The sequence below is a fragment of the Mustela erminea genome, chromosome 15 (assembly GCF_009829155.1).
Source record: "Mustela erminea isolate mMusErm1 chromosome 15, mMusErm1.Pri, whole genome shotgun sequence".
Taxonomy (NCBI): domain Eukaryota; kingdom Metazoa; phylum Chordata; class Mammalia; order Carnivora; family Mustelidae; genus Mustela; species Mustela erminea.
Genome location: NC_045628.1, coordinates 45922376 through 45944902, shown reverse-complemented (window position 1 = coordinate 45944902; position 22527 = coordinate 45922376). Strand labels below are relative to the sequence as shown.

The 22527-nt window shown below is 39.1% G+C and overlaps 1 protein-coding gene across 3 annotated transcripts in view; it reads right to left on the bottom strand.

The window, feature by feature from the left end:
* The window catches only part of DIAPH3 (diaphanous related formin 3), a 499882-nt gene that overhangs the window by 433852 nt on the left and 43503 nt on the right, over positions 1-22527 (bottom strand). For 2 of the 3 annotated variants that reach the window (XM_032314557.1, XM_032314558.1), the window contains one exon: positions 17086-17253. In XM_032314557.1, the coding sequence (XP_032170448.1) occupies positions 17086-17253 (168 nt within the window). Of the gene's footprint in view, positions 1-15229; positions 15294-17085; positions 17254-22527 lie in introns of those variants that run through there. The other variant, XM_032314559.1, reaches the window with a different exon arrangement.

The window sequence follows — 22527 nt, the reverse complement described above, 5'->3', positions numbered from 1 at the left end:
CTATTAAAGTTGTCAGCATAAAGCAGGATATTTTAACTCTAAGATATTTACTATAAGCCTCATGGTAACTATAAAGGAAAATCTTTTATGTAGCACAAGGCTATAAAGGTGTTCATAACACGCTGCCACAAAAAGTCAATCACAAAAGACCACCACAATGGAAGAATGAAAAATCTAAAGGAAACAATTACCATGGCAACAGAAAGTCCTTCTCAATAAACACAAATGGATAAAATTCTCCCAAAAGACACAAAATGGCTGAATGGATTTTAAGAAGATCCAATAATATGCTGCCTACAAGAGAATCCCTTTAGCTGTAAGGGCATACATAGGCTGAGAGTAAAGGAATGAAAAAATGTATTCCAAACAAATGGTAACCAAAAGAAATCATTTTGGGGACACCTGCATGGCTCCGGTCATATATCCCAGGGTACTGGGATCAACTCCCAGATTGCATCTAGCTCCTTGCTCAGCAGGGAGTTTGCTTCTCCCTCTCCCTCCCCACACTCATGCTTATGTATGATCTCTCTTGCTCTCACTTTCCTCAAATAAATAAGATCTTTAGTTTTTTAAAAAATCAGTTTTATCAGAAAAAAACAGAATTCAGCTAAAAATGGTTGCAAAAGATCAAGACTATGTAATGACAAAGGGATCAATTCATCAGGAAGCTAAAAACAATTCTAACTATTTATGCTCCCTACATATGAGAACATAATTATATCCAGTACAGAACTAAAGAGAAATCAACTGCAATACAATAGTTAAACAATATAATACCCCACACTCTGATCCAGTCAGAATTAGTCAGGAAAGAGCAAATTTGAACAATACTATAGAATGGATATATACAAAGTTTACTATTCAGGAATTGCAAAATACTAATTCTTCTCAAGCACACATTGAACATTTTCAGGATTTAGCGTATGTTAGGACATAAAACAAGCCTCAAAATTCAACAAGATAAAATATTATCAAGTATCTTTTCTGATCATGATCTTGAGACACTAGAAAACAGTATAACAAGAGGAAAGCTGTAAATTCAAATATGTGGAAATTTTACAACACCATCTTGCACAATCAATGGGACAAAGAAGAAATGAAAAGAGAAAAATAAAACTACCTGAAGACCAATGAAAACAAAATCACAACATACCAATACCAGTAGGATACAGCCACAGCAGTATAACACAAGTTTACAGCAATAAGTACCTACATTAAAAAAGAAATATTTCAAATTAGGACACCCAGGTGGCTCAGTCGTTGAGCCGCCAACTCTTGGTTCAGGTAGGTCATGATCTCAGAGCATCCAGGTCAGCGCTCATCAGGGAGCTGGCTTAAGGATTCTCTCTTTCCCCTCAGTCCCTCCCCAGAGAGAGAGAGAGAGAGAGAGTGTGTGTGTGTGTGTTTATACCCTCTCTCCCTCTAAAATAAATAAATCCTTAAAGAAATATCCCAAATTAACAAATTGGCTTCAGATCTCAAGGAAGAAATAAACTCAGCCCAAAGTTAAAGACATAATAAAGATTAGAACGGATTAGAAAATATTTTAGGAGTGCCTGAGTGGCTCAGTCATTAAGTGTCTGCCTTCAGCTCAGGTCATGATCCCAAGGTCCTGGAATCCAACCCTACATCAGGCTCCCTGCTCAGCGGGAGGCCTGCCTCTCCCACTCCCCTGCTTGTGTTCCCTCTCCCGCTGTGTCTGTTTCTCTGTCAAATAAATAAATAAAATCTTTTTTAAAAATTTTAAAAAGAAAATATTTTTAAAATGGGGGGAAAATAATGAAACAAAGAGGTAGATTTGAAAAGAGAAAAAAGGGGCACCTGGGTGGCTCAGTGGGTTAAGCCTCTGCCTTCAGCTCAGGTCATGATCCCAGGGTCCTGGGATCAAGACCCGAGTCGGGCTCTCTGCTCAGCAGGGAGCCTGCTTCCCCCTCTCACTGCCTCTCTGCCTACTTGAGATCTCTCTCTCTCTCTGTCAAATAAATAAATAAAATCTTTAAAAAAAAAAAAGAAAAGAAAAGAAATGATCAACTCAAAGAGAAACACTCAGTATTCTGAGTATTCAGAAATAACCCTTCTTTTGCCAACTAAAATTCAGAGCTGCAACCCTTCTGAGGACTGCTTTCATAAGCAAGCTTCAGTTCTGGAAGCTGGAAGTCTAAGATCAGGATGTCAGCATTGTCAGATCTGCTGTTCTCAGATCAAGGTACATAGTCCAGCTTACTGTGACACCCAGAGTGTGATCACTGGGGTATCTTATTAGTGGATGGAAGGGTGCACCTTGCCTGGATCATGGTTGATATATTCAGTTATAGATCCTCTCAACCACCTTTCACCAAAATGACTAGGAGGAGAAACACCCAATAGAGGAAAAATCCAGAGATTGTGCCCTCTGCCACAGAACTTTTGGATATGGACAGAAACAGTATTCGGAAAGGGAATTCAGGGTAACAATTATCCAGGCAATGGCTAGGTTCGAGAAGACCATTAGTGACAACATAGAATCTCTAAGGGAGGAAGTGAGAGCTGATCTGGCAGAAGTTAAAAATGCTATCAATGAGGGGCGCCCGGGTGGCTCAGCTATTAAGCATCTGCCTTTGGCTCGGGTCATGATCCCAAGGTCTCTGGGATCGAGCCTTGCATCAGGCTCCCTGCTCAGCGGAAAGCCTGCTTCTTCCTCTCCCACTCCCCCTGCTTGTGCTCCCTCTCTCGCTGTGTCTCTCTCTGTCAAATAAATAAATCTTTAAAAAAAAAAATGCTATCAATGAGATCCAATCTAATCTAAATACTCTATCAGCTAGAGTAACCCAAGGCAGAAGATAGAATTAGTGATCTAGAAGACAAACTAATAGAAAAGAAGGATCAGGAGGAGGCTTGGAACAACAGCTTAGAAGCCATGAAAACCGAATTAGGGAAATAAATAATGCCATGAAATGTTCCAGTGTCAGAATTATTGGGATCCCTTGGGGGGTAGAGAGAGAGAGAAGACTAGAAAATATAGTTGAACACACTCTGGATGAAAATTTCCCTAATCTGGGGAATGGAACAAGTGTTCGTGTCCTAGAGGCAAGATCAACGAGTCTAGAAAGACATCCAGACAATTAATTATGAAAATCATAAATCATAATTTCAGTCAGAAGTTCTTAAGGGCAGCTAGGGGGAAGAGATTCCTTACATACAGAGGAAGGACCATCAGAATAATATCAGACCTGTCCACAGAAAACTAGTAAGCCAGAAAGGGCTGGCAAGACATATTCAGGGCACTAAATGAGAAGAACATGCAGCCAAGAATACTTCATCCAACAAGGCTGACATTCAAAATGGATCGACAGATAACAATCTTCCAAGACCAGCAAGGTTAAAAGGGTATGTGACCACCAAGCCAGCACTACAAGAAATATTAAGGGGAGGGGGAGTTTCTATGAAAGAAGAACCCAAGAGTGACACAGAACAGAAATATACAGAGACAATCTATAGAAACAAGGACTTAAAGGCATCACGAGGTCAATAAAAACTTACCTTTTAATAATCACTCTTGACGTGAATGGCCTAAATGCTCCCATAAAATGGCACAGGGTTGCAGAATGGATAAAACGACAGACCTGTCCATATGCTAGACAGACAAGAGACACAAGAGACACATTTGGAACCTAAAGATATATCCAGACTGAAAGTGAAGGGATAGAGAAGCATCTTTCATGTCAATAGGCCTCAAAAGAAAGCTGGAGTAGTGATGCTCATATCAGATAAATTAGATTTTTAAGCTAAAGACTGTAGTCAGAGATACAGAAGGACACTACATTTTTAGAAGGTCTATCCACCAAGAAGATCTAACAATTGTAAATATTTATGCCCCCAATATGGGAGCAGCCAACTACTTAAGCCAACTGCTACTCAAAATAAAGAGTCACCCAGGTGACTGGGTGCCAGCTGCCTTTGGCTCAGGTCATGATCTCAGGGTCCTGGGATCGAGCCCCACATCGGGCTCTCTGCTCAGCAGGAAGCCTGCCCCCCCCTTCTCTGCCTGCCTCTCTGCCTACATGTGATCTCTGTCAAATAAATAAATAAAATCTTTTAAAAAATAAATAGTAATATTATTATGAATACATTAACAGTAGGGGATCTTAACATGCCACTCTCAGTAATAGATCATCCAAGCAGAAAATCAATAAAGAAACAAGAGCTCTGAATGACGCACTGGACCAGATGGACCTCACAGATATACACAGAACATTCCACCCTAAAACAAAAGAATACTCTTTCTTCTCGAGTGTACATGGAACTTTCTCCAGAATAGACCACATAATGGGTCACGAATCAGGGCTCAACCAATACCAAAAGATTGAGATTATTCCCTGAATATGCTCAGACCACAATGCTTTGGAAGTGGAACTCAACCACAAGAAAAAGTCTGGAAGGAATTCAAACACCTGGAAGCTAAATTCCACCTTGCTTAACAATGTTTGGATCAACCAGGAAATCAAAGAACTTAACCAATTCATGAAAACCAATGAGAATGAAGACACTTCGGTCCAAAACCTGTGGGATACAGCAAAGGCGGTCCTAACAGGGAAATACATAGCTATCTAAGCCTCACTCAAAAAAACTGAAAAACCCAGAATACAAAAATTGAAAAATCCAGAATTCAAAAAATTGAAAAATCTAGCTCTCTTTACACCTTAAAGAACTGGAAAATCAGCAACAAATTAAGCCAACCCCACACACAAGAAGGGAAATAATCAAGATTAGAGCAGAGATCAATGAGTTAGAAAACAGAGATACAGTAGAACACATCAAATAAACTAGAAGCTGGTTCTTTGAAAGAAAAAAATAAGATCAATAAATCTAATCTAATCCAAACCAATCCAAAAAGAGAGAGAGGACCCAACTTAATAAAATGATGAATGAAACGGGAGAGATCACAACTAACACCAAGGAAACAGAAATAATCATCAGAAATTATTATCGACCATTATATGCCAGTAAGTTAAGCAACCTAGAAGAAATGGATGCATTCCTGGAAACCTATAAACTTCCAAAACTGAATCAGGAAGAAATTGACAACTTGAATAGGCCAATATCTAGTAATGATGAAGCAGTGACCAAAACCCTCCCAAGAGCCCAAGACTTGATGGATTCCCTGGGGAACTCTACCAAAATTCAAAGAAGAAATAATACCTATTCTCCTGAAGCTGTTTCAAAAAACAGAAAAAGAAGGAAAACTTCCAGACTCTTTCAATGAAGCAAGCATTACCCTGATCCCCAAATGAGGCAAAGACCCCACCAAAAACAAGAATTTCAGACCAATATCCCTGAGGAACATGGGTGCTAAGATTCTCAACAAGATCCTAATAGGATCCAACAGTACATTAAAAAGATTATCCACCATGACCAAGTGGGATTTATCCATGGGATGCAAGGGTGGTTCAATATTCCCAAATCAATTAATGTGATAGAACGAATCAATATGGGAAAAGAGAAGAACCTCATGGTCCTCTCAATTGATGCAGGAAAAGCATTTGACAAAATACAGCATCCGGTCCTGATTAAAACGATTCAAAGTATAGGGATACGGGGAACAGTCCTCAACTTCGTAAAACCTATCTATGAAAAAGCCACAGTGAATACCATCCTCAGTGGGGAAAAGTGGACAGCCTTCCCTTTGAGATCATGTACACGACAAGGACGCCCACTCTTGCCACTGCTGTTCAACATAGTACTAGAAGTCCTATCAACAGCGATCAGACAACAAAAAAATAAAATTTATTCAAATTGGCAAAGAAGAAATCAAACTCTCTCTCTTTGTGGATGACATGATACATTCTATGGAAAACCCAAAAGACTCCACCCCCAAACTACTATAACTCATACAGCAATTCAGTAATGTTGCAGGATACAAAATCAGTGCATAGAAATCTGTTGCTTTCTTATACACTAACAATGAAAATATAGAAAGGGAAATGAGAAAATCGATTCCCTTTACTATAGCACCAAGAACGATAAGATACCTTAGAATAAACCTAATGAAAGAGGCAAAGGATCCGTACTCAAGGAACTATAGAACACTCATGAAAAAAATAGAATAAGACACAAAAAGATGGAAAAGCATTCCATACTCATGGGTCGGAAGAATAAACATTGTTAAAATGTCGATACTGCTCAGAGCAATCTATACTTTCGATGCCATCCGGATCAAAATTCCACTGACATTTTTCGAAGTGCTGGAACAAACAATCCTAAAATTGGTATAGAACCAGAAAAGACCTCAAATTGCTAAGGAAATGTTGAAAAACAAAACTGGGGCATCACGTTGCTTGATTTCAAGCTTTACTACAAATCTGGGATCACTAAGACAGCAGGGCACTGGCACAAAAATAAATACATAAACCAGTGGAACAGAGTTGAGAGCCCAGATATGGACCTGCAACTCTATGGTCAAATAATCTTCGACAAAGCATGAAAAAATATACAGTGGAAAAAAGACAGTCTCTTCAATAAACGGTGCTGGGAAAATTGGACAGCTATATGTAGAAGAATGAAATTCAACCATTCTCTTACACCATACACAAAGATAAACTCAAAATGGATAAAAGACCTCAACATGAGGCAGGCATCCATCAGAATCCTAGAGGAGAACATAAATAGTAACCTCTTCAACAACGGCCATGGCAACTTCTTTCAAGACATGTCTCCAAAGGCAAAGGAAACAAAAGCAAAAATGAACTTTCGTACTTCATCAAGATCAAAAGCTTCTGCACAGCAAAGGAAACAGTCAACAAAACAAAGAGGTAACCCACAGAATGAATGAAAGAAGATATTCACAAATGATACTACAGACAAAGGGCTGATATCCAAGATCTATAAAGAATGCCTCAAATTCAACACACACAAAACAGATAATCATGTCAAAAAATGGCCAGAAGACATGAACAAATACTTCTCCAAAGAAGACATACAAATAACTAACAGACACATGAAAAAATGTTCATCATCACTAGCCATCAGGGAGATTCAAACCAAAACCACATTGAGATACCACCTTATACCAGCTAGAATGGCCAAAATCAACAAGACAGGAAACAACAAGTGTTGGAGAGGATGTGGAGAAAGGGGAACCCTCTTACACTGTTGGTGGGAATGCAAGTTGGTGCAGCCACTTTGGAAAATGGTGTGAAGATTCCTTAAGAAATTAAAAATAAAGCTATCCTATGACCCTGCAATCGCACTACTGGGTATTTACCCCAATGATACAGATGTAGTGAAAAGAAGGGCCATCTGTACCCCAGTATTCATTGCTGGGTGGCAGCAATGACCACAGTCCCCAAACTGTGGAGAAAGCAGAGATGCCCTTCAACAGACAAGTAGATAAAATGGTCCATGTATACAATGGAGTATTATGCTTCCAGCAGAAAGGATGAATACCCGACTTTTGTTTCAACATGGATGGGACTGGAGGAAATTATGCTGAGTGAAGTAAGTCAAGAAGAGAGAGTCAATTATCATATGGTTTCACTTACTTGTGGAGCACAAGGAATAATATGGAGGACATTGGGAGATGGAGAGGAGAAGTGAGTTGGGGGAAATCAGAGGGGAAGAGAAACCATGAGAGACTGAACACTGAGAAACAAACTGAGGGTTTTGGAGGGGAGGTGGGTGGGGCGTTGGGTGAACCTGGTGATTCCTTAAGAAATTAAGGAGATATTAAGGAGGGCACATATTGCATGGAACATTGGGTGAGGTGCATATTTAAAAAAATTAAAAATAAAAAAAAAAGAGAACACTCAGATCAGAAATCAGAGAGTACACATTACAAATCCTATCACCAATACACAGAGGGTCATAAGAGACTACTCTAAACTATATATACATACCAACGAATTGGACAACCTATAAGGAATGGATAAAATCCTACAAACACACAACTTACCAAGACCGAATCATGAAGAAACAAAAAATCTGAACACACCAATAGAACACTGAAGTTTAATCAATAACCAAAACTGCCCAAAGTCAAGACTGGATGGTTTCACTGGGTAACCAAACATTTAAAGAAGAATTAACACCCATTTTCCTCAAACTCTTCCAAAAGACTGAAGAAGAGAAGAGGGAATACTCCCTAACTCTTTACCAAGCCATCATTACCCTAATGCCAAGCCAGACAAGGACACTACAAGAATACTCTAAGCCATTATCACCAGTGAATTTGGATGCAGAAACTTTTTTTTTTAATTTTTTATTTTTTTATTAACATATAATGTATTATTAGCCCCAGGGGTACAGGTCTGTGAATCGCCAGGTTTACATACTTCACAGCACTCACCATAGCACATACCTTCCCCAGTGTCCATAACTCCTCCACCCTCTCCCTCTCCCCCCTCCCCCCAGCAACCCTCAGTTTGTTTTGTGAGATTAAGAGTCTCTTATGGTTTGTCTCCCTCCCAATCCCAATCTTTTTTCATTTATTCCCTTTCTACCCCACAAACCCCCCACGTTGCCTCTCAACCTCCTCATATCAGGGAGATCATATGATAATTGTCTTTCTCTGATTGACTTATTTCGCTAAGCATAATACCCTCTAGTTGCATCCATGTCGTCGCAAATGGCAAGATTTCATTTCTTCTGATGGCTGCATAATATTCCATTGTGTGTGTGTATATATAGATAGATAGATAGACAGATAGATAGATAGATAGATAGATATAGATATACCCCATCTTTATCCATTCTAGAAGCAGAAACTCTCACAAAATACTAGCAAGCTAAATTAAACAGTACATTAAAAGGACTGTACACCACTAAAAAAGTGGGATTCATCTGACAAAATTCAACATCCATTCGTGATAGAAACTCAGTGAACTGGGAATAGAAGCAGACCTTAACATATTAAAGGCTGTATGAAAGGCCCATAGTCCACCTGTACTCAACTGGTTAGAGATTGAAGCTTTTCCTCCAAGATCATGAAACAGACAAGGATGCCTACTCTCACCTAAAGCAACCTAGTACTCTAAGTCATAGCCAGAGCAGAAGCAAGAAATAAAAGGCAACCAGACTGAAAAGGAAGTAGTAATGCTGTCACCTATTTACAGAGGATATTATGTATAGAAAACCCTGAAGGTTCCACCAAAAAACTGAGAACAGATGAATTCAGTAAAGTGGCAGGATATAAAATCAACACACAAAAATCAGATGCATTTCTATACAATAACAGTGAACTATCTGAAAAAAAAATTAAACAATCTCATTTACAATAGGATGAAAGTCAATAAAACAAGAATAAATTTAGGCAGGTAAAAGATCTGTACATGTAAAGCAATGGTGAAAAATATGAGTACACAAATAAATGGGAAAACATTTTATGCTCATAGGTAACAATTAGTATTGTTAAAATATCCATCCTACTTAAAGCCATCTATAAAGTAAATGCAATCCCTATCAAGATTCCAACCACATTTTTATATAAATAGAAAAACAGTCTTACACTGTTTTTTATGGAACCACAGAATACCATGATTAACCAAAGCAGTCTTGAAAAATAAAGCTGGAGGGATCATGCTTACTGACTTCAAACTGTATTACAAAACTACAGTAACCAAAATACTATACTGGCATAAAAACTGATACACAGATCAATGCAAATAAATTAAGAGCCCAGAAAGAAACCATACATATACATATACATATATGACCATACATATATGGTCAACTAATATTTGACAAGAAAGCCAAGAATACCTAATGGGAAAGATGGTCTCTTCAATAAATACAGTTGGGAATACTGGTTAACCGCAGGCAAAAAAGAAACATACAACTAGACCCCTACATTACACCACTCAAAAATTAATTCAAAATGGATTAAAGACATAAATTTAAGACCTAAAACTATAGAACTCCAAGAAGAAAATACAGGGGGAAAGTTTATGGACATTGTTTTGGGCAATGCTTTTTGGATAGGACAAAAAGCACAAGCAATAAAAACAAAAATAAGCAAGTAGGCTTTCATCAAATTTGCACAGCAAAAAAGCCATCAATAAAATGAAAAGGCAACCTCAGAATAAGAGAATATATTTACGAACCACACATCTGACAAAAGGTTAATATACAAAATATATAAGGAACTCCTACAACTCAAACAAAAAAATCTTATTAAAAAGTGAGAACAGGAGTGCCTGGGTGGCTCATTGGGTTAAAGCCTCTGCCTTCAGCTCAGGTCATGATCCCGGGGTCCTGGGATGAAGCCCCATATCAGGCTCTTTGCTCGGCAGGGAGCCTGCTTTCTCCTCTCTCTCTCTCTCTGCCTGCCTCTCTGCCTACTTGTGATCTCTGTCAAATAAATAAATAAAATCTTAAAAAAAAAAAAAGTGAGAACAGAATAAACCTCTATTCCAAAGAGAATAAAGAAGTGGCTAAATTCTTCATCACTAATCAGCAAAAAAATCCAAATAAAAAACCATAAGAGGGGGCGCCTGGGTGTTCAGTGGGTTAAGCCACTGCCTTCGGCTCAGGTCATGATCCCAGGGTCCTGGGATAAGTCCCGCATCAGGCTCTCTGCTCAGTGGCGAGCCTGCTTTTCTCTCTCTCTCTCTCTTTCTCTCTCTCTCTCTCTCTCTGCCTGCCTCTCCATCTACTTATGATCTCGGTCAAATAAATAAATAAAATCTTAAAAAAAAAAAAAAAAAAAAAAAAAAGAGGGGCGCCTGGGTGGCTCAGTGGGTTAAAGCCTCTGCCTTCAGCTCAGGTCATGATCCCAGGGTCCTGGGATTGAGCCCTGAGTCGGGCTCTCTGCTCAGCAGGGAGCCTGTTTCCTCCCCTCTCTCTGCCTGCCTCTCTGCCTACTTGTGATCTCTGTCTGTCAAATAAATAAATAAATAAATCTTTAAAAAACAAACAAACAAACCACAAGAGGTATTACTTCAGACCTGTTAAAATGGCAGTTATCAAAAGGATATCAAGTGTTAGTGAGAATGAAGAAGTGGGAACCCAGGTGCACTGTTAGTGAGAATGTAAATTGTTACAGGCACTGTGAAAAATAGTACAGATATTTAAAAAAAAAAAAAAAATTAAAACCAGAACTTCTGTCTGATCTCAGCAGTCCCACTTCTGGGTACATATCCAGAGGAAATGAAAATCACTCTCTGGAAGAGATACCTGTACCTCCATGTTTACAGTACTATTTATGAAACCAAAATGGCAAAAAAAAAAAAAATAAGTATCCGTTCAGATAAATGAATAAAGAAACTAGTGTATACATATACATCATAGAATATTACTCAGCCATAAGAAAGGAAATGCTGCTATTTGTAACAGTATGGATGAACCCCAAGGGCATTACACTAGGTGAAATAAGTCAAAGAAATACTACATGGTATTATTTACATGTGCAATCTAGAAGTAACAAACTCCCAGAAACAGATCAGTGGTTGCTGGGAGCTGGTGAATGCAGTGGATGAAGGAAGCTGGAGTTAGTGGATGAAGGCGGTCAAAGAGTACAATTTACAGTTCTAAGACTAACAAATTCTGAGGATCTAATGTACAACTTGGTCAATCTAATGCTGTACTGTATACCTGAAAATTGCTCAAAGTCGATCTTGAAAGTTCTTTTTTTTAGTTTATTTATCTGAAGGGGTGGAGAAGGGCAGAGGGCGAGAAACCCTCAAGCTGATTCCCCGCTGAGTGCAGAGCCCAAGAAGAGACGGGGCTGGATCCCAGGACCCCGACATCATGACCTGAGCCAAAATCAAGAGTCGGACACTCAACTGACTGAGCCATTCAGGCTCCCCTAAATCTTAAAAGTTCTGACTGTGGGACTGAAGGTAAGGTATGGTAACTAAATGAAGTGACAGACATGTTAACTATCCTTATCGTAGTAATCATTTAGAAATATATATGCTCCAATCACCATGTAGTACACTTGAAACTAACATTGTGTGTCAACAGTACTTCAATAAAATAAATATTGGGCCATTATAAAGCATTTATACACACACACACACACACACACACACACACACACACACACACATATGCATCAATCAAGTCACATTGTATACCGTAAGCTTACACAATGTCATATAGGTCAATTGTATCTCAGTAAAGTTGGGAAAATATCAAAAGAAAAGAATGAGATCAGTTTCTGGCCTGTTGAGGTTTAGCATCTTTTACAGAGTTTGATTATAGCTGCTCTTCCGAAGACAGCAGAGCATCAGAATACTGGGGATATTCTAACATGAAAGGGCTCCCATCCCCCATGAGAAATGTGAAAGGAACCAAAGTGGACAAAGAAAAGGTAAGGGGACCAGAGGTAACGCCCTGAGGAAATGAAAATCAGATTCAGGAAACCTAGAATGGAACCTGGTAAAAACTGTCCAGAGAACAGGACAATCAAAAGGAAAGGAATGTCATGGTAACTAAGGAAAGAGAGCTGCAGACAAGAGCGAGTGGAATGTATTACATATAAGATCTAATGATTAGAAAGCCACTTATAGTTAGGAGGGTAAATCTAGAATAGCAAGAAAGAATCAAGTAGTTTATACTCCCTAGAGGGCAACTTCTGAAGGGAATGAGATAAAGGATAAGAGCAAGGGCCAAAGAATACATCAGCTTCCCGTGGGCAGGATGTACATCCCAGGGAAGCAGCAGTCCTGGGCCTCTGAGAGGTCCTGCATCCAGAAGGCGACTCCTGCAAAGGAATAGGCTCACGGAAGACCAGGGCAGAAGACCAAAGGATACATCACCAGTGACAGTGACAAGGGAACTGTGGGTGAGACTGGGCACCAGGGAGCACAAAAAAAGCACAGGAGAAAAGAATCAGCATCTATAATTTCCTACACCTGTAAAAGGCAGAACAGTCCCCCACGTCCATGCCCTCATCTCTGGTCCTATAAATGAGTTACATTACCTGTTAAAAGGGGACTCTGCAATACTATGTTGCAGTATTACAGTAATACAGGAGTCCTTCAAAGCAGAGAACTTTCTGTAGAGGGAGACAAGAGATGCCACAGGAGGAGAAGGCATAGAAATTTTAAACAGGAGATGGATTTCATGTAACAGAGAGGTAGGGGCCCACACAAAGGATAGGAAAGAGGCCTTTGGGAGCTAAGGCAGCCCCCAGAGGACAAGCAGGACCTCAGTCCTACAACAGTGAGGAACTGGATTCTGCCACCATGAACTTGGAAGAGGTTCTTTCCCAAAGCATCCGGTAAGATCCCAGCCATTTGGACACAGATTTCAGCCTTGTGAAACCTGAGAAACCAGGTGAGTCAAGCTGGACTTTGACTTGCAGAACTAGGAGACAGTATGTTGGCATTTAAGCCATCAAAAACCATGGTAATTTGTTACAGCAGCAATAAAAACCAACATCACCCCAGAGCACCAAGGACAGATTATAAACACCCTAGACCAGAAGCAAATTCTTATTCCTCCTCTCCTCACCTCCCATGTAGTCCTAGAGGAAATAGTTGGCAGTCTGGAGAGGATAGCCAAGTAAGGTAGAGAAACAAAAGAGGCCAAGCTCATTCCCTAACCACTGCCCCGAATGGAGACCTAAAGAAAAGCCAGCCTGTAAGGGGGAAAAAGACAGCTATTTTTTAGATCAAAACTATTTTTATAATTTTTTTCTGTTCAATCTCAAAGCCAAGAGAAAGACTGAGACCCGCCTGGGATTTCACCTAGGAGCACAAGAATAAGCCAAGGGAGCTGCTATAAAGAGGCAACAGCTACAATGATCAAGTCACTTTCAGCTTTTATCTATCATGCTCAAATCATTCAAAAACCAGTTAACATAGACCTACAGTGAGTCCAATAGTAAGCACTGAAACTTGACTTCCAGAAATCAAAGTTGTATATACAAGATGTTCACATAGCTATTTCACAAAGCTAGATCCACACAGAAACCAATAGAGGCTTTCGGATAACAATTCCACTTTAACCAAAAGACAAATGGGAAAAAGAGCCCTTAAGTAGTTTCAACATTCATCATTGCTTAAAAAAATAAGGCTCAACCCAACCTCGACCGAAAAACCCTATAAACTATTTCCCAGAGACCAAGTAAATCCATCTCCAAAATAAACAAGAAAGGATTACAAATATTCAAGCATTATACCCTTACCTCTCATTATCAAGTCAGCACACTGAAGACTATTAAAAAAAAAAGTTTCTGTAAGAACAGTTTTTATTTTATGTAAAAATTACTTCAATACCTTTGATAAAGTTAAATAAGTTTTTAAAAATTGCACAATGTCAAAACTAGGCATTTAGATGTAAATTTTAAATGACAGAAAATCCCTGTAGCGGCAAACGCCAAGACTTAGTTAAGGTTGCAGACTTGATGCGGCTTCTTCGAAAGGATAGAGGTACGACGGACAGGGGTGCCTAGATGGCGCAGTTGGTTAAGTGGTAACTCTTGATTTCCGATGAGGTCCTGATCTCAGGGTCACACATTGTGGGACTCCGCACTCAGCAGGGAGTCTGCTCAAGACTCTCTCTCTCCCCCCATCGTCCGCCCCGCCCCTGCTCTCTCCCTCTTCCACTCACTAAGCAAATAAAAGTTAAAAATGTTTAAGAAGTACTAGATATGTGAGTAAAAATAAAAAAATTTAAACTCAACACTTCATCTAGCATTCTCTACAGACATAGACCAGCTTTAAATTTGTCAAAAATGCAGTACCCTGTACAGCCTGACAGATATCACTCATCTACATTTAGGGAAGGGAAGAGAACTTCCTCAGCTCCAGAACAAATCAGTGGATTTTCCCCTATAATGTATTGTCAGTCAAGCAATCAGAAAGGGAAGAAGAACCTTTTTTAAAAAAATAAATAAATAAATAAGACCTTAGTTCTCACAAACTCACTTAGCAAACTGGGCATCCCTGACCCATCAAAAATTTCATTTTACTGCTGCTGAGTAAAATGAGTTTGATTGCAAACGATTTTCTGCCAACAGGGATACCTGTTTAGATTTAACAAGCGATCGGGCCCAGCTATTAAATATGTATTGTGTAAACACTTCAGAAATGTCAATATCCTTCTGCCCTATTCATAACTACAAACACTGAAAGTCTTACCCTTCTCTGGGTAACTGACCCTCTTCACAGTAACTGAAAAATACCTCAAGTAATCACGGTCAGTACAGAATACCGTGAACTGTATCCAGTACTCCCAGTAGCTATACTTTTAATGGCTTGTGGTGTTAAGATGTGGCCTCATAAACACCTTATATTAATAGCTTACTCACTTATACTCAGATGCCACTAGCAATCATGATCAAAAAGAAAAACCTCTTAACAAAGTAGTCACCAGGAAATGAAAGTAGTACCATTCTAGAATCTCCTAGGTAATTTAGGTCAGTGATTCCACATATAGTACATGGAATGAGAAGGGAGCTAAGGGTACTTTATTATCTTGAGTCCTCCAATGTGGTATTGAAGAGAACTACCATAATACAAGCCTCGTTAACAGAGGCAAAGGCCAGCAAAATATAAAACAAAAACAAACATAAGTCCTCACTTCGGTGGCACATACGCTAAAATTGGGGGGAAAGAAAAGGTTTTTTGCTCAAGGCTAAAATGATACCAACTCATGGAGATGAAAGAGTTAATAAGGAGTTATAAATATGTGGTTAATTAAAAACAAAATTAGTCCTTCGTCAAGAGCTGACATAATAGGTAAGAATGTCCCAAGTCTAAGGTTCATGCAAAACAATACTAACATATGCTCAGTGATGAAAAGTTAGGAATCCCTAACACTAATTAATCCTATGGAGACACAATCTAGGCATTCTCTCTTTCTGGAGCCTTCTAAAGCTACATGTATAACCCTGAACACAAATATTTGATGAATAGAAAATAAGGCAGTATAAGGGTAAATATTTTGTTGATTCCCGTTAAATAATGAAGAGACCAGCTATTAACTATCTCAAATTTCAAACACATTTTACACACTAAATAAGTCAATTTCCCTAAAAACTAATAAGGCTGTCAAAAATAATAGAGGAATAGAGAAAATAAATCCTGAGTTGAAATATTATATAACTCTTCAAAATGGTATAAAAAATCCTCTCATAATTGGCCCTAAATTATCACTCCAGTCCAATTTTTCAAACCTCTCACACGATCCCCCTAAGCTATTTTTACCTCGCTCTGTCTTGGTTCACTGTCATTTCCCCATCTTAAAGGAATGTAGTTTCCCTCTGCTTATTCCAACCCTATAAGGCCACACCTGCCTCTAAGTCCATCTGCTCCAGGAAATTTCCCTAAGCTACTATAATAACCTTTCAATTTTGGCTTCCCCTGAAGCTAATGAGGTATCTCAAAAATTAGTTTCTTCCTACTCTGAACTTATAAGGAACTTAACCATTAATTAGAACCCTCTGGCATTTCTTACTCATTTAATTCTTCAAAATGTTTATTTTGATTCCTCCAAGATAAGCAACTTGAGGGTAAGAGCTGTATGTAAAACTATTTAGATGCAATTAGCATTCATTTTGTGATAAATGATTTTGAACGTACTTAACACAGTGGGTTGTTGGTCAAATTAGTTTACCCATGAGCAGAGTCAGGATCACCATTTATTGGAACCAACCAAAGGCGGCTTCTAACAGCACTGTCTCCACCAGAAAAGACACACCCCAAAATAAGTAAGTTCTAGTCTCCTCAGATATAAAGGTTCTGGGACTCTATGAACCTGGTTATCCTGAGAACTAAGAAAGGAATCAAACAAGAAAAAAAGATGAACAAAATCAGCATACACATACACAGCACTGTGATGATCATTCTAAAATGCAAACAACCCCTAATAGACCCCTTAGATAATCTTTAAGATTCAAAATGTACCATTATGATACTTGAGAGGGTTTTTATGTATTCTATATATTACACACACACACACACACACACACACACAACATAGTGTGCCAATTTTCCTCTCTTTTTTTTGGGGGGGGGGGGGTAATCCTAAAGCTCTGTATGCCTAAATTGCTATCTTCAAGGACATTAGAAATCATATATGGAACACAAGCCTTAAATGTTCATTGGTCCATTAACAAGGTAAGGTTTTTTCATCAATCATTTTATGGAAAAAATAAATTCTTACCATCATCTTTTCAAAAAGTTCTAAGACTTCATTCTGTGACAGTGGCTTTGGAATATTTTCCATCACCTCAGAAGAGCAATCATTGCTTGAAAACGCAGTCTTCAGGTTGGAAAGTGGAGGTCTCTCCTTCTTGCTCCCTGGAATTCTTATGCTGGCAAATTTGTCCAGCTACAAAGGCAAAGTAGCACATGCGTTAATATTTCCTCCAACAACGTGTATCTAGTTGCCAAAATAACCCCCCACCAAAGGGTTGATCCCATGATTTCATATCACTATGATTTCATCAGAAGGCATTCAGCACTAGAATCTTTAAGATTTTTTAAAACACAAAAGTGTTCCATAACCATCTTGTCTAAAAACAGAAAAGAGATCAGGTAACCTCCAAAGATTCCTTCTAATCTTAAATTACAGAATTAAGATTCTAACGGCAGGTGACCTTTGCTTTACAGATTAGCAAACTAAGCAGTTTTACAAAGGTAACTGGGCTAATTTGGGGGTGGGCAATCAAACCAATATTTAGTGTCCTAGCTCCCAGCTCCCTTGCCCAGGGCCCTTTTCACAGAATTCCTCGATCACATTTCATAGTATGCACTAAGAGTTGAATTCTGCTTATATCTCTAGGGCTTGTTGGTCTGATAAATAACACATTTCTCTTCATTCAGGCTGGCCTGTGTTTGAATTTCACGAGCAGCTATAGAGTAGGATGGCTAAAGCCTCAGGAGATAAAGCTGGGGATTTTGCTGCAATGAGATTTCTTATATTAAATCAAATAGTTCACTGATATTTGCAAGTATATAGATATTACTTTATAGAGCTAATTATTTATTCTTTGGAAATTGCTTGATTTCACAAATTCTGTTCCTCACATAAAACCCAGACTCAAAGTTTCAAGCGGTATCAAAAAGGCAAAGAAGGTCTTAAAGTAGTTAACAGAAGTGTGTTCAGAAACCACAATGGTTCCGTGAATTGTTCAGTGTAACTATATCTTACACTGTTTTTGCCATAATGCATATAAGCTATTGACTTGCGCTCTTCATGGTAGCCACTAGCCATGTATGGTTGTTTAAATGTAAATTATAAGTTCAGTTTCTTAGTTGCACCAGCCACATGTCAAGCCCTCAAGAGCCACATGAGGCTGGTGGCCCTCATACTGGTCAAAGCACATAAAGAGCATTTCCAACAGAAAATTCTATTGGATAGCATTAGTACAGCCGAGTAGAGAAATGTGATACAAAATACTGAATTTAAAAGGACAAAAAGTCGCAGTATTAGTTCACAAAAGAAATAGGATTTCTTTAAGTAAGATGCAAAGATATTCAGCTTTCAAAACAGATCTTCAAATTCACTGTGAATACAAAGCCTAGAAAAAAATGCCATGTACTACATTCACACATGGTCCATCTAACAGGACCTAATCATGAAAGTCCGAAGAATATGACAGCTTCCAGCAGGATTTAGAAAGTAGTCACAAAATGCCACCACTGTTCTCATCCTCATAACAAAAACAAGCCAGAAAACCTACCAAGTTACAGTTAGTGTTGCTTTCAAACCATCAGGCGGCTGAGGACATAAGGAAACCTGGAAGGACTACTAGGAAGTGACAAGCTGCTTTGATCCCTGACAAACAGTTAGACTAAGAATTAAACAAGGATTTAAAAAAAAAAAAAAAAAAAGCCAAATTTTTAATGAACTATTGACAGCATGGGTTCTGGCATGAGAAACTGGAATTCCATGGAACCCCAGTCCTGGAGCAAGTCTACACCCACCTACCAAGGCTTTCCCTCAGGCCTTCACCAACTGCAGGAGGGAGGGCAAGATATCCCCAGACATGAAGTGTCCTAGGAGGCCTCTCCCTAGGTAAAGAGACTGTCCTCCCAAACACTCTGAACTAAGCAAAAGATGGGAGAGAAGCCCCCAAAACATATTCTGGATGTTCAGCGAGTAAATGACAGCTACCACCTGAAGGCCAGGAGCAGACACCAAGTTAGCAAGGCATCTCCTGAAGAAGCTGAAAACAAGAACTTTACATTAACCCTGAAAAGGGCATCTGAACTGTAAAGCAGAAAGTGTTATCCCAGTCTTGAAAATGAATAGTTCAGTCATCAAGCTAAAAGCAGAGTGCCACAGCCTCATTCGTTCTGAACAACCTTGAAGGCCCAGAGGAGACCACTCAAATTAAGGCCGTTTTGCCAAGCCCAGCTCAACGAGACACCCCATGGACTCAGTCCCCCATTTTAGCAGCCTAAAGAAAGGCACTCCCTTTCTTAGAAGGATTATGTCCACAGTATTCAAATAAAATGTATGTCTACCATATAATCAACTACTGATGAATTCGCTAAGGACCAAGAAAGCGTCACCCGGAGTCAAAGAGAAGCAGATCTAGAGATGGCCTGGATGATGGACTCACGGGTCACACTATCTCAAAAGATATTTGTAAAAATGCTACAGGGGGCACCTGGGAGGCTCAGTCATTAAGTGTCTGCCTTGGGCTCAGGTCATGATCCTAGAGTCCTGGGATCAAGGCAGCATGGGGCTCCATGCTCGGGGGAAAGACTGCTGCTCCCTCTTCCACTCCCCCTACTTGTATTCCCGCTCCTGCTGTCTCCCTCTCTCACTCTCTCTCTCTGGTTCTGTCAAATAAATAAATGAATCTTTTAAAAATTCTGAAGGACATAATGAAAAGCGGACACAGTGTAGGAGATGGGCAATTTATAAAGTCATGGAAATCATTTTTAAGAGCATGTTAAAGGGACACCCGGTGGCTCAATTGGTTAAGCCAATGCCTTTGGCTCAGGTCATGATCCCAGCGTCCTGGGATCAAGTCCCACATTGGGCTCCTTGCTCGACAGGGAGCCTGCTTCTCTCTCTGCCTCTGCCTGCTGGTGCATGCGCGCACGCTCGCGCTCTCTCTCTCTCTCTCTCTCTCTGACAAATAAATACATAAAATCTTAAGAACATGTTAGAAATTAAAGATGTATCAACAAAAAATTCATTAGATGAACTTCAGGATAACCAGAACACTGCTGAGAAATGAACCAGTGAACCTAAACCCAGACCAACATAAAGCATGCAAACTCAAACACCACAGAAGGGAAAGAAAAATGAAAGAACAGAGAACCCCAGGGCTGTGGTACGGTGTGAAGCACTGTAATATAAGCGTAACTGAGGACGAGAAAAAGAAAAGGATATTGGAGATCTATTTCAGGAGATAATGACTGAAATAATTGATTTTCTAAAAATCGGTTCATGACTACCAGAAGCACAGCCACGGAGGAAGAATACCCAGACAAACAAGCCCACACCTAGCTACCCCCAGTGAAGCTGCTGAAAATCCCAAGTAAAGGGCAAACTATAAAAGCACAGCCAGACATATGAAGACACATTATATACAAGGTAGAAATGACACAAATAACTCATTTCTCACCAGAAACTACAACAAAAGACAATGGAAGGGCATCTTTAAAAGTCCTGGGAAGAAAACGACAGTCATCATGGGATTCTATAACCAGTAAAAATACCTTTCGAAAATAGAAGCAGAATGTAACACTTTCAGACAGCTAAAACTTGAGAGAATCGGTCTCCATCAGACCTATACTCCAAAACAGGTCAAAAGAAGTTTTTCAGGATGAAAAAAGAAATGACATCAGATAGAATCCCAGATATATAAAACAAAGAACAGAAATGTTACTCCATCGGATGTTTATAATTTAAAAAAAAAACAAAATGGAAAAGCTATATTCAACTCAAGCTGAGTAACAATCCAGTGACAGCGACAAGCATATAAAGAAGCAATTCTATATGGATATTAAAAAAATTTAGCAAGAGGTATGGACAATGAGTTACAGCAACAGAGAAAAGGGCACCCAACTCGTCCACATAAATACTCCTTTACTTTGGAAATAACCGAGAAATACACAATTGTCTCCATGTGATTAGAGGTCCCAAAGTGAGTGACTCTATGTGCCTCGGTACCCCAATTCTTGATACTGGTTTTAAAAAATTAGACCAAAAATTTAAGAATTGGGATTGGTTCCTCCCCCTGTCCTCTGAATCACTACTTCATTGCTGTAACTTCTCCACAGAGATCAATTCTTGAGTGTTAAATACATGCCGACTCCACACACCACACACAAAGTAGCTGAATATGTTAAACTCATAATGAAGTGAAATTAAGCAAAACAGCATTAATGCAGCATCAATATTATAAATGTAAACACGTCAATGAATGGGAATAGTAAGCGTAAGCAATTCACAAGTTAATTTGTAAATATATAACCCAATGGCTTCATCAGTGATAGTTACCAAAAAAATTCTAATTTCACCACGAACCAAAACTTTATAAGATTCTCTCGGTCACTGAGCCCCTTCTGTATTTTATACACTGTGTTAAGAGCTTGAAAGGCAGCATCAGGATGAATGCATTTGCTAATTTTTTTTTTTTTTTTTTTTAAGATTTTAGAGAGAGAACACAAGCAGGAGGAGCGGCAGGCAGAGGGAGAAGCAAGCTCCTCACTGGGCAAGGAGGCCAATACGAGACTCGATCCTGGGTACCTGGGATCACGACCTGAGCTGAAGGCAGACGCTCAACCAATTCAGCCACCCAGGCGCCCTGCATTTAATTTTTAAAATAAGGAAACTGCCTGGCTAAATAATAAAGGATGAACTCCAAAACACTTTTATACATAACAATTTCATAGTATTTAACTTATACAACCCCATAAATGAAAAAAAAATTCCATTATGTTTTTAGAAGTAGAGCTGCATTTGTTTCAATAAACAGCATCATAAGTTGTACAACAACAACAATAAAATAGAATGAGCACACCGCCCCCATAGGCTTAGCACCTAAACTCTGGGGGAAGGTTGGATTTTATTCAAGTGGAAAACAATTTCACACATTACCACTAGGATAGCTAAAGGCAAGGTAGGAAAAATTAGCACAAAAAGCCATAGGAGTAGGAGAAAAATACATACAATCCTTCTATGCTGGAACAGTAAATTGAATTTGTTGAGTACCTCGGGCTTAGAGTAAAAGCATCCCCAGGTATGTGATGCTCTTACGGAACCCTGTGGGTATATTCCCATCATCTGGGCACTACTGACAAAGCTAGGTACAAAATGAACTTTACTTATCAAATCATTTTAAACGTTCTAAAGTTGTGGGGTGGGGGGGAGGGTTTGTTTTTATTTCAAGGAAGGATGCTGTGACTCCACACAGAAATGAGGGTGGGTGTGAGAAACATTCCTAATTTTTCTTTCACAGAATTACTCAATTTGCTTAAAGGCACAATGGAACCCAAAAGCAAAAGTTTTAAATGACTTTGTCCATAAATACACAATAGGAATCCCTGTTATGCTGACTAGAAGTTGGTTATTTTGCATTCAGCAATTTCACTGGGAGGTTTCGCAATCTGTGCACTTGCATAGCTACTTTTCATTTTA